Source organism: Etheostoma spectabile, chromosome 22 (genome assembly GCF_008692095.1).
Source record: "Etheostoma spectabile isolate EspeVRDwgs_2016 chromosome 22, UIUC_Espe_1.0, whole genome shotgun sequence".
Taxonomy (NCBI): domain Eukaryota; kingdom Metazoa; phylum Chordata; class Actinopteri; order Perciformes; family Percidae; genus Etheostoma; species Etheostoma spectabile.
In genome coordinates this window covers 7,357,243-7,370,041 of record NC_045754.1, presented here as the reverse complement: position 1 = coordinate 7,370,041, position 12,799 = coordinate 7,357,243, and the positions used below count along the sequence as shown (strand labels likewise).

The window sequence follows — 12,799 nt, the reverse complement described above, 5'->3', positions numbered from 1 at the left end:
ACCCTTGATAGTCGACCGTTTACAATGAAAAAAAGAAGCAGCACAGTCACATTTGAGAAAGTGGAAGCAAGTAGCCTACTGTTGTCAATTAGTTTTCTTCCGATAGGGCTCTAACTAATCGTTTTAGCACACATTTTTACAAAACTGTATATTTTTTTCTACTCAGTACGGAAGCGTAAGGCATTCACTTGCAAAAAATATTTTAAATTATTATCTAAAAACTCTGAGAAAAAAAAAATCTCTGAATTATCACCATACTAAAATCCTCCATGGAGTTCGGTTGCTGCTGCTCACAGTGAAAGAATCAGATGAGTCAACAGAAAATGGTTGAAGGATTCAGAAATACTATGATGAAGGATATAGGGTGTCAAAATGGGGAAGATGTACACGTCTTAATCCAAATGAAAGTCTTATTTGTTCTGTTTTAGGCGTCTGAACATCACATTCGGAAGATATTGATCCTCTGGATTAATCCTGAAAAGGTCTAGATGATGTGATTAAAAGGTGTGAATGTCAGTCTTGGTGAAGTCTATCGCACATACATGTTTATGGATTTTTTTTTTTTTGACATTAGCTTGCCAGTCTTCCACAGATACGTCAGTATATGTGCTAATAGCTGATCTACCTGCATAACACATCATCAAAGCGACATGTTCAAGGTTTGAATTTTGTCATTGGCCGACCTATTCATGCGTAAGTAATTGAACTGGGAGTGTGTACCTGCAGGATGCTGAATTGCAAATACATAAATGTGTTAATGTGTGCAGTGTGGATCAGTTGTGGAGGTGGAAGAGGAGCGCATCAGAGGCTCTCTGTGAGTCATGTATTCACCAGGGGCTCCTGGAATCATGAAGCCACCACTGAGGCAGGGAAAGTTCGTGTAGGAGTCCAGACCAGAGCGTGACTTCAGAGGATGGAGGAACACACGGGCTTGTGGGTGGCTATCTGCCTACTGGCTGAGGTCAAACGTTTAACAAGACTGTATTTGCTCCAATGCTTCGAGCATCACAGGAGGCTATGCTCTCTCAAAATCAGGCGAACATTTAAACAAAATCAGGTTGTGCAAGAGGTATGACTTAAAGGGTTAGTTCACATGTTCATGTACAATCTGAACTCTAAATTTGGGGTAAAACAAACTTCATGATTTCTAGGTATTGAAGTCCTTGGGGTTGCAAGGTGCAATACGAGAACAAAAGACTTCTACACTTGAAATTATTTTGTATAGCGTGTGTGTGTCCACATGTGGACGTCTCCCACCAGGTGCACCCCACGCACACAACCCTTATTTGTCTCATGAGTCATGAGTCCACCAAGACACATCCCACCACCGCCCCCTACACCCCCCACCCATCATGTCCCCGCTTCTAAAAGACAAATGAGTCAGCAACGGAGCATGCTGGCTTGTGCCAAAGTGATCCGCTTCCTCTCATCTCCTGTCCGTCCTCCTCCCCACCGCCGTCCATCTCTGACCACATGGCCCTGCCACAAAAGAGGCTGTGATTCATGCACGGATCACCGTCTGAGGTATAAAAATATGTCCTGCCACGATGGAGGATGTGTCTTGAAGAGACATGCACCACAGGGAGATCCAGAGGACTCTTGCAATGAATATTGGATGTGTCTTTGGCATGAGGTGGCAGTTACAGGAACAAAGAGTTTCTTCATGTTTCTGTCTTTCAAACTTTTCTGTTATTAAAAAATGTTTGTATAAATGACACTTTTTTGTTTTTTTTTACGTGGCTGCTTGGTAGACACATTGCATATAATAGTATATAATATAATATATAATATATATAACAGTTGCGGGCCATGTGCAGGATCCAGTTGCGAGGGAATTGGGGTGACCAAGGCTGAATTTCAAGAAAGAGACTTCAGATCTGGTATTAGTGGACCACTAAGGTCTATATAAAAGCATCAAAAAGCTTTTTTCTCATCTGCTTTATTTTGGGATTATAGTGATTTTGTTCTGCGAAGCACATTGGGCTGCATGCTTGCACGAAAGGTGCAATATAAATTTATAAAAGTTAAAGTGAAGTTGCAGCCGGACTGAAACTCAATATAAAGCTGCATAAAGCCAAGGAAAGCTGCAGACTCATGTGACAATATTCTGTAGGTTCATTATTACGAATGACCCTTTCACATTCAATACATTATACTAAAAACATCTAATATAGGTGCTTTACATGTTACATTTAACCTTTCTTTATAGAAAGACTGCCATCTCGCCACAATGAATATCAAATGGAACATCAATAGCCGCCATATCTCCCCGTCACAACTCATCTGTTTCCTTCTTTGACGTTTTTCTATTTTAGTTCCCTGCAGCAGCCTGTATTGATCTTCTTTTTATTAGAAAGGCTCCGAATGGGTTTTTGTCAACAGGAATCAATGCTAACCTGTTTGCTTCACGCAGTACCCTTTAGCAATGTCATTTGGCTGCATCACGGCCATATTCACAAGTAGACAGAGACATAAGCACTTGTGACAGTGCAGGCACTGTCAGTTTCATGCACTGCTCATGTCAAATTCACAGGGTTGAGTGTTAGTATTAATTAATGGAACGAGAAATGATTTCCCCATTGGCTCAGGGAATAAATAATCTCAGTTTGGCCAATAACTATTTTGGGACTGGAAAATAGCAGTGCTCGGTTTTTTTCTGCAGGGGTCTGGAGTCAGCGTTTGATAGCATCTTGTATCTCTCGCTTCCTGCAGAGCCGCCGTTGTCCAAAAGACTGTAATCAAGTGATGAAAGCAGTTCAGGACAATCGCCAAGCATGTCCTAACGTGTCCTAAAGTGGTTCTGATGCATGAGGCTTTTAGAGGCCATTGTTTCTCCAACTGCATGTCTACATGAGGATTAAGCAAACTAAACACACCTGAGACAGGGATGATTACTAAGCAAAAATGCATCATGGGAGTGTCTTGTATCAGCATCCCGCGTGATTAGAGATGCTGTAGTCAGAACAATGTAGAAGAGCGATTGAAAAGGATCTCGCAGTAAAAACACTCAGAAACACACTGAGCATGCACTTCATTTTCATATAAATATTTATTGCAGAGGAGGTATCTTTTATGTACATGCTATCACAATTTAACACAATATAAATCTACCAAATTTCCCATATATTGATGCCATAAGCTTGTCATAGAGTAATAGTTATAACAAGAACATTATACAGTGGGTTAGGGACAGTATCACTCACTATAACTTGTAACAGTCCATAAAAGATTTTTTTTCTTTTTTTTCTTCTATCAAGGGCAGTGAAACATTGGTCCTATTTTATTTTCTTGAATTCATGCAGAAGCCACAAGAGCAAGATTTACGACGTTACAGCATTGAATAGTAGTAGTAGCAATAGTAGTACTCGTGTTTGCCATCAGGTGACTTTGGTCACAAGAAAAGAGAGGCTTAAATGAAAGCAGCTAGCCAACAGAACGCACCATTAAAGTAAAAGATCTGATTGGTGGACAAAAAGCTAGAGGACACAGCCGTCCATGTCAAGATGGTACAAGAAGAAGAATAATCTCAATTTGAGTTTCAAACTATTACTGACTCATTGATACGGATAAAAAACAATGATAATTTCCAGAGAAACAGACACTGGTTTATGTATTAACACACAGAGAGCAGAGGGATGCTGCAGAAAGCATACTAGCTGTGAGAACGGAGTACACTGAACTGAGAATGTGATGTATTCCAGAGAGTAACGGTGGGATATTGCATTGTTCTTATTTTCTGCTCTAAGACAGTATAACTGCAATCACGTATCGTTGTGTTCCAGCGACCTCTGATATGGAAATCTCATGGCCCAAGTGTGTACAATTTTATAAACAAATACCTTCTTTGCTTGTCATAATATATTGCTCGTTCTGGGTCTTATGGGTTGAATTTGACCACAATCATAGTTGTTTTAGAGCCTGTATAAACTGAATCTAAGGTGGTGGATTTTCTAAATAATTACAATGAAATAAACACATATTCTCATTTGAAATAGCTTTCCTACAAGGACAAGGGCTTGCTTTCAAAATATATAGCATAGTATTCATCACCCAGAGCAGTACAAATCCAATGTGGCAGTGATTCCATAGTCATTTATAAATAAATAGGGGCTTTTGAAATGTAGTTGTTGTCATACCATAGCCACAGTCCCTTGGTATGATGCAGCATTTGCTATGCTATGATGGATGGCGGCAAACTTGTGGTCCATAAATATTACATAGATCCATCAAAATCATTACAATCAATCCATGCACGTTGACAGTTCTACTTAGACACTGTTAAAGGAGCTCATAAAGCTCCACATTTTAAATAGTTCAGACGAGCCCCCAACAGGTCTCGGGCAATGGCGGAGGTAATTTCACAGGGATATAAGACGTAGCATTTAAATCACGTCTATAAAGGCAAGCTGTAGAATTAAACAAAATCGGACATGAAAGGTTACAAATATTTGTCACTGTGTTTAATCAAATTTTTATCAGTTAGTAAGGACTACTACAGAGCTCAAGTATTCAGGTATTGAAGAATTTGACAGCGTTTATAGATAACTACAATCAGTGACAACATTTAGTGATAACACGGGATTCTCACAAGATTCCATAAAGTACTGCAGAGGCTAAATCGATACAAAGTTTTCCTCACGACTGCAGTTATTGTTTAAAATATAAGTGGGAGATTACTTCATTTGGATAGCGCATTATGAATATTTGGACATTTTGATACAAAACACTGAACAAATCAAAACCCTCAAAAGGTTTAGTCAGATTATTAATTGCTAACCACACTGCTAAGCTTAATTCTAAAATGATCATCTTAATTATTCAATGGGGTTGTACTTGAATTAAACTGGGAAGAACATGCTTTACGCTACTTGTGAACTTTCAAAACAGAAACAAAGACAAAACTGCAGGCTGTCCTTGTATAATGGCAGCATAGCCTTATTATTGTTATTATTATTTTTTAAATTAAAAGACAATTCCGCTTTATAAAAACTTAGGTTTTATTGTTGTACTCAACAAAGTAATTTCTAAGATCTGGAAACAAGACGACATCGCCACAACAAAGTCTGATCAGACTTAACAAGCTAGCACTTTAGCTGAATAATCTAAACCACTTTATTTCATATTAAAATCGAAAGGGAGTGTGGCCTAAAGTGTGAGATCAGTGAAATTCCTGGTTCCAGGCCTCTGAATCTCCAATTTATGGAGCAGTTCATGGAGTCCTGTTTTGTGTTCTCCCTTTAATGGAGAAACAATCCACCTATTGTATAAGAGGTGTTTAGTTGTGAAATAGCGACGTCAGCTTTTTATTCAAGAGTCAAAAAAATAGCTACATCTTAACACAATAAAAAAAAAAATCACAATGGCTATAAAAAATGGGCAAAGCCATGGATGAGAGTAAGGCAGCAATACACGTTGTTGTACTTACAAAACTATACGGTATTACTATATTTCTATGATCGTTGAGAAATTGGCTAACATGACCACCATGTCACGTTGAATGCATTAAGTGAAACAAAATGACAATTCAACGCAACTATCAGGCCACACAACTACGGTAAGAATGCTAGGTCCAAGTAGAACCAGGAAGTTGGTCTGTAAACCAAAAGGTTGAGTAACAATGAGGGCCACACGGAATCTGTGAGCGCAGAATTATGCAGATTTTCCGCAGATTTATTAATTTAAATGTTTTTTAATAAATCACAAAAAAATTCAAATCTGAATGTTGACACATCTCCACGACAAGCAAGCAAGTCAAAACAAGTCCGCTATATTCTGCGGATTTTAATTCTGGATCACTGCTGAAAACTGTAAAAAGAGATTCCGTTTGGGTCTGGTAATAATTATATTTTACCGGTCGCCTTCATTTGTACGCATGCTCATCTGACTTCTTGGGTTTGTTGTCAAAGGTGATTTAGTTGGAGTGATGTTGCAGGTTCCAGGTCTCAGCAAGTTATTGGTACTAATTGTAAAAGATGGCCCAGATTATAATAAACCAATATAATCCTTTTAAGCAGCCGGTTCTATCAGCTGTTTGTAAAATGAAATTGGTGACCTGCTCCCCTTTTAGTTTTGGTGTTTGAGACAGAGGGAATGTAAGGACAGAAAGCGCTGCGAGGACATGATCATGTATGAAACTCCAGAGGTTTAATTCCGTAATTACATTTTAACTTTAATGATATTGTGTCCACAGATACAGACACTTTCTCACACACACACACACACACACACACACACACACACACACACACACACACACACACACACACACACACACACACACACACACACACACACACACACACACACACACACACACACACACACACACTCTTACTTGGTGCAAGACAACAGAGATTCATGCTGGATTCATGAACAAAGCTGGTGCAAAATATTTCCTCAGTATTCCCCCAGCATTTTTCTCTCTCTACTCTTTACAGTGTACATATGAGCCATTTTGACACATTCATGCTAATGCTGCTCTCATATAATCTTCACCACCCTGAACGAGCTTTGGAAATAAAGCAGGAAACGGAGTGCCTCTGGTAGTAAAAAAACAACGACATTATAGACCTGTCAACACTATAACTGCTTTAGTTGACAAACTGGTGGGGTCCAACTACTGTCAATACCTGGCTGTGCATGCTGTTTATATAATTCACCGTCACAAAGTGCTGAAAGAGAAGCCACTTGCTTTACTTCAGACTGATACAAGACAATGCTAGTTAGTTAGGCACATACAGTACATCTCTGCAGACTTGGAAGCATTTTAATCTGCCGAGAACTACAATTAAATAGATCTAAACAAAAAACATGTCTAAGTTTGGTCGGTGTATGATATTCTGTGTGGTATCTTGCCATGAAGTTGAAAATGAGCAGACAAAATTTCCAAGAAGTCTGTCCTTAGTTCTTAATTTATGGAGTTGGCTAAAGTGCTATAGATTGATTCCTCACAGAGTCCTTCCCTCTTTGCCAAGGATTGGACACAAAACTAATAATTGACTGCCTTATATCTAACATTTATCTTTGCAAATGTTCCCTTATTCTTTGGCTTTGACTTTTGCTGTTTTGTACATCAACCTTAATTTCACAATTCTTTTTCTCTACAAATCCTATCGTCTGTACAAGTCCTATTTAAGTAGATTAAGTGATGATGTTAATGCACAAAAAGAACAATTTTTTAACTGTTGACTGAATACGGAACATGATAAATGCAGATTTTCAACATTGCTCATGAAGTGAAAAGGATGACTCAAAAGTTGCATAATTAGTCTAAGATTTATCTTCAGGATTTTCCTGTAATAATCTGGAATGCTCATCATGACTTTGTTTTGTTTTTTGTCCATACTTATTTTCAAAATAGGTAAAACTGGAACAAAACCTTGGAAAGGAAGGCAACTTGTGGAACTTGATCAACTTTTCTTCCAAGCCACCATACTAATAGTAAAAGGTAATATTTAACGATTTCAAAGTGAAAAAGGATATATCAATAACTATAATTTCAGTGGTCCATTAGGGTTGAGTGTCATGCCTTCTTGCTCGATGTGCTATCCTCAAAGTCCCAGGGACAAACATCTGCCTTTTTAGCAGGACCTGCAGATCCGCCTTTAGGATTTGGATTGCACTGTTTCACTACACTTGTGTCTGTACCTTTTTTATCTGACGTATCCTCAAAATCCCATGGACAGACTTCAGCTGGCTTTGCTTTGGCTGCTCCAACATTCACACTTTTCCTTTTTTCTACCACCAACACTTCCTGATGACTCTCTACATCCCACGGGCCTACCTCAGCCATTTTGTGTTGGCTCACGTGTTTCTCTGAAGATTTACTCTTGTCCTTAGATTTTGTTCTACTTTTCTCATCATCAGCGTCTTTTGTTTTGTCTTTCTCAACTGTTCTTGTGGAAGGGGTACCCTTCTTTTTTGAAGGAGATTCCTTGGTTTTGGATGCTCGAGAGGGACTAGGTGTCCTCTCAGAACTTGGAGATACGGCAGTGCTGTCGTAGTCCCAGGGACATACATCAGGTTTTGAAGATGGTGGCTGGAGTGAGCCTCCTGTTTTGGATGCATCTGAAAAGGTACTCCTCTCTTTCCCATCCACAGGAGATGTGCCTTTCCTTTGTGTTGTCATATCTGGTGAACAAGCCAACTCATTTGTCTTTTGGGTCTCTTCGAAGTCCCATGGACAAACCTCTTCCCGTTTTTTTTGGGAGCTCTCTGTTGTAGAATGAGGCTGCTTGGTCTTAGCAGGTTTGCTTGCCTGACGGTATTGTTGCTTCAGGCCTTCCACTTGACTGCCTTGGCTTTCACCTCCATCTTCCCATGGACATACCTCTGCTCGTACAGAGGTTGTCTTCTGAATTTCCTGTGAATGCCTGCCACTCAATGGAGATTGATCAGATGCTTTTTGCTTCTGAGATTTGCCTCCTTTGGTGCTACCTCCGTGAACCGTTGTGGTTTCCTTTGGTGCGATGGATACATGCTTTTGGACCTTGTTTTCAGACAGAGTTGGGAGATCCTCAACTTCCCAGGGACACACTTCAGAGAGATCATAAAGGTCCTTTCCTTTGACTGGATCGGAACAGATAGAAGGCTGGCTGCCACTCACTGGCTGTTTCATGGTCCTGCCTATTGACGCAGTCTGTTTGTACTCAACCGACTGGCTAATAATCATCTTGGGTTGGCAGTCATTTTCTGGCTCTGCATTGGCCCTTGTGTCTTTGCTCTTTGGCTGACTCTTCTTATTGCTGTCCTCCGTGCTCTGGGTCTTTCCTGTGAACCCCAGTGTCTTCTCTTTGGCACTGGCGATGACACTGAGGGACTTTTGTAGCATGGAGGCTCTAGGATGAATTGGTTTCTTATCAGCAGTGAGGTTATGGGCGCTGGCTGACTTGCAGACCAAAGGAACTGATTCTGTAGATTCACTGGGGACACTTACATTCTCATTGGACTGCTTCTTGACCAGCTTCTTGCCCATAAGTGTATCCAGGAGGCAGCCTTCAGCTGGGGTCACCTCCATCTTGTCTGTTGCTGAACTGTTGGAGTCTTCACTCTGGTCACGAACGTGGTCGTAGCTGCTGTGGGACTTTTTGAGGGAGAAAACCTTGTTCTTTAGAGTCTCCTCTTTCGCTGGCTTTCCTGGGTGAGTCGAATCAAATGGGTTCTTTTTTAACATGCAGATGCTGTTGCGGTTGCTCCCGTGTTCTCCAGCTTCCTTGTCTTCACGGCTGCATTGCCGGTGCACCGATTCTGGAATCTCAGTGATGCGCCTCATTAGCGAGCGACCCAACCCTTTCTTGGAGCTCCGTTTCTTCTGGAGATGAGGGTTGTTTGCCAGCATTTTCTTCCTCTTGTAAATCTCCAACTGGGAGTAGAGTTTCTTCAGCTCCTCCTACATATTCATGACAGAATTGAGGGGGAAGACAGAGGCAAAGCAATCAGCTGCGTGTTAGGACAAATAAATGCAATTATACAGCTTAAAAAAGGGATTTCTAATCAAAACACTGTTACAAAAAAGCAGACATTCTACTGCACATTGAACATGCAGTACAAATTCATGACACTTGACTACAAACGCTGAAAAAAAAGCAAAGACAGGACAGTCTCAACAGCATCAAACAAGGAAACAAAGTGTGTTTTAATGTCTGAAACAGCCTCAAAGCTCAGGTCTTTAATTTATTTTTTTTCTGTCTCTATGCCCATCCGATACAATGAATGCCTTCTGGTAAATAGGCTTGCCCAAATCTTTTTGTAGAGAGACTTCTTCAGCTCTAACAGACAAACAGAAATCTCTGCTCACGTTGGTACGTTTTTCCCAAAGACTGTCGCAAGACCTTACGCCACAGCCATTAATAGAACTGAGATGGCCCATTTCGTCTGGTGTCTGCAATAAAGAACTGCCATGGCTCAGTATTTATGGAGGATTCAAAAGATGTCACCAGGTTATACAATGGAGCATGAAAGGTTAAAGGAGACACCCGGCTTACCCGAATGTCCTCAGGATCCAGACTGTGTTCGCTCCACGCTGATGTGATGCTGCTATTGAGATACGACCCGGAACGACCCATGTCCAGCTCATCCTCATAGGCCTCAGAGGCTATATCCTCTCTCATGTGGGTGCCTGCAAACAGGAACTGGTGGTGTGGCATAAAGAAGAACAAAATTGGTTGTTACACTGTTGCAAAGGTGAAGCTTAGCCAGTTTTGGAAAGCGGAGGTAATGACCGGTTGTTGCGGTAGTAGCGCTTTACTTTATGGGACACAGTAGGCGAGTTAGGCTGTTCTGATGCATTTCCGAATCAGTACAACGTGCGGGTATTTTTGGCATACTGCAGATTTTTCTTTAGTTTTCATACTGCATACTACATAGCCAAATCAGTACGCCTACTATACTGCTAGTATAACTGGCAGTTTTGAATACAGTTAAAGTAATCGATGTGTCATGATCCTGGGTTTTGTAAAGTTTCCTGTTATATTTATTAGGTTTTTTCTCCTGTAGCATTTCTTGTTTTACTTCCTGCCTTGTGTGTTTTCCCACCTTTGTGATTGTCTGCCTCGCCCTGATGTGTTTCAGTTGTTCCTCATCAGCCCTTATGTCACCTGTTGCTCATTGACACACTTTTTTCTTATGTATATTAAAGCTGTTTCATGCTTCTTGAGTTCAGTGCGGTCGGTGCGGCGCGGTCGGTGCGGCACGGACGGTGCGAAGGGTTGGAGGGCTGAGCCGCGCCTTCAAGATATTGTAACAGTGCGGACAAGGTTACATAGACCGCGTTGCAATGATTGGCTACAGGTGAAAATTCTTTGAGCCACTCTGACCGTAATCAGTGTGAAAGACCAGATGGTTTCCAGCGACCATGTGCCGTCCGCAGCACCCCAACCATGCTGTAAGCAAGAAGCATGAAACAGCTAAAAGTCTTGGTGTTCTCTTGTCTAAGTTTCAGATTGTCTGTGTTTGTTCCTGACTCTTAATGTATTTTCCAGTGTTTTAAGTGTTCATGGATTATTGAATTTTAGCCTTATGTTTGATAAAGGTAGCATAATCATTGACACATTGTGTATGTCTGTCTCAATACTTCTGTAGTTTGTCTGTGCCTCTCACCCCAGAGGCCAATGGTTCTTACTGAAGATATAAATCTTAAAAACATGTCACAATTATACAGCCTCATTTTTTTTCAAGTTATTTCCTAAAACAGCTCTAGTCTTTAACAAACGTTACTCAATAAGGAATAAATAGTGCATTTGTTTGGGACTGTGCATTAATTCATATTTGGTGCTCTGGTTACAGTAGCAGGATGGTGTATGTGGGATTGACTCAAAATAAACTACAGTTTCCATTTTAATCATCATTAACAAACATGTCGCCCAGTGCAACAGTGTGACTTACCGAGTTTTTGGCTCTATGGCACAAAAGAATAAGATATATCAGTACTACCTCAATACTAACTAGGATCAATTCATTGTTTCTTCTCTTTTTTCATGGGATATGTTGACAATAAGCAAAATAAATAATACTATACTTTAAATTAAAATAGAACAAAATTAAATACTAACTAAGTAAGAATACAACAATTAAATTTAGCATTTGTTGTTGGTGTTTACCTTAGGGATGAGGAGTAGACCCAGTGTTACTGTTACAGTTAAGTGGGTGTGGGTGAAGAACAGCAGCAACATCCAGTCTGGATGAAGCTCTGGCGCAAGAGTGAACCTGTCAGGATATAAAGAGAAACAAAGAGGAAAGATATACAAAATGTAAGAAACAGGAAAGAGAGAGAAATGTAATCTAGTTGAGTACAGTAGCAGGGATATCCAGATGTTCACCTAAAGTTTAATCAAAGAATTTACTGGCTGCAGATAGCCTTACTATAAGTTATATGTATATGTATGTATAATAATAATGCCAAGTCATTAATCAAACTGCTCAACCTCACTGTTTTCATTAACAGTTTAGTATCTGTGCTCACATTTCCTTCCACTACATCAGTTTTGTTAATAAACACATTCTAAACCTCATTACAATAGCAAATTGTCATCCAGAAAATGCAGTGAAGTATAACTAAAATATGCTATATTCACTGTATACAGGTTGTTCTGTCTGTAGTAAATCTCTTACATAGACGTGGAGCCAGGAGAGACAGAGACCAGCTGACTTACTGGCCCTCATTTATGAAACATGCTTACGACCTAAAACAGGTGTAGAACGGGCGTACACCGATTCCTACGCAAAGCTTGGCATTTATCAATTTGAACGTGAGCGTAGGCTGCGATAAAATCTCACGTCTGGTCTGAACTCATGTACGCAAGTTTTCGATTCAGTGTGGACTTGCGGTGCAGCATATAACTGGTTCAACAGGAGAAGGAGAAATTGGAGGACTCGCGCTCTCCCTCACAGCTTACAGTTGCCTGGCTCTGACTTGTGTGAAATAAAAAACACTGCATTAACTCTGCTACTGTTTGTAGTAATGTATAAATTAAATAAACTTCAGCAGGAGTCCGATCTACTACGGCAACACTGTTGAGCGCATTAGTGATCTCTTTCCATTCTGCATTCTTCCTACATCCTTCAATTCCACTTTTTAGGCTGCCAAATAGTATTCACATTAGTGCAAATGAACCTGAGATGTCAGGGTTTCAATCTCTACCTCGAAAAAGTGCCACTTCATAGCTAGATAAGGTCTCACCATGTCGTAAATTGTAGGGACAAGGCCTCAAAAACGAGAATCTATTGGGGCATATTTAATTTTTAATTGTTTCCAGCCACTGCATTTATCAATATACTACCATTCTTACGCTCTGATTGGTGT

General features: G+C 40.2%; 1 protein-coding gene and 1 long non-coding RNA gene across 3 annotated transcripts in view; both read right to left on the bottom strand.

Moving 5' to 3' along the window:
• Nucleotides 1-562: 562 nt before the first annotated feature.
• Nucleotides 563-5,675, bottom strand: LOC116672144 (uncharacterized). Its single transcript, XR_004327478.1, has 3 exons — nucleotides 3,834-5,675; nucleotides 1,134-1,136; nucleotides 563-574 (listed from the first exon to the last, which is right to left on the bottom strand). It is a non-coding gene; the product is annotated as an uncharacterized LOC116672144 (long non-coding RNA).
• Nucleotides 5,676-6,388: 713 nt separating this feature from the next.
• The window catches only part of gpr158a (G protein-coupled receptor 158a), a 68,481-nt gene continuing 62,070 nt past the window's right edge, over nucleotides 6,389-12,799 (bottom strand). Inside the window, exons 9-12 of one of the 2 annotated variants that reach the window (XM_032503789.1) lie at nucleotides 11,598-11,703; nucleotides 9,984-10,130; nucleotides 9,797-9,880; nucleotides 6,389-9,388 (exon numbers count right to left, since the gene is read on the bottom strand). In XM_032503789.1, coding sequence (XP_032359680.1) covers nucleotides 7,523-9,388; nucleotides 9,797-9,880; nucleotides 9,984-10,130; nucleotides 11,598-11,703 — 2,203 coding nt within the window. In that variant the 3' untranslated portion in view covers nucleotides 6,389-7,522. The remainder of the gene's footprint in view (nucleotides 9,389-9,796; nucleotides 9,881-9,983; nucleotides 10,131-11,597; nucleotides 11,704-12,799) is intronic. The other variant, XM_032503790.1, reaches the window with a different exon arrangement.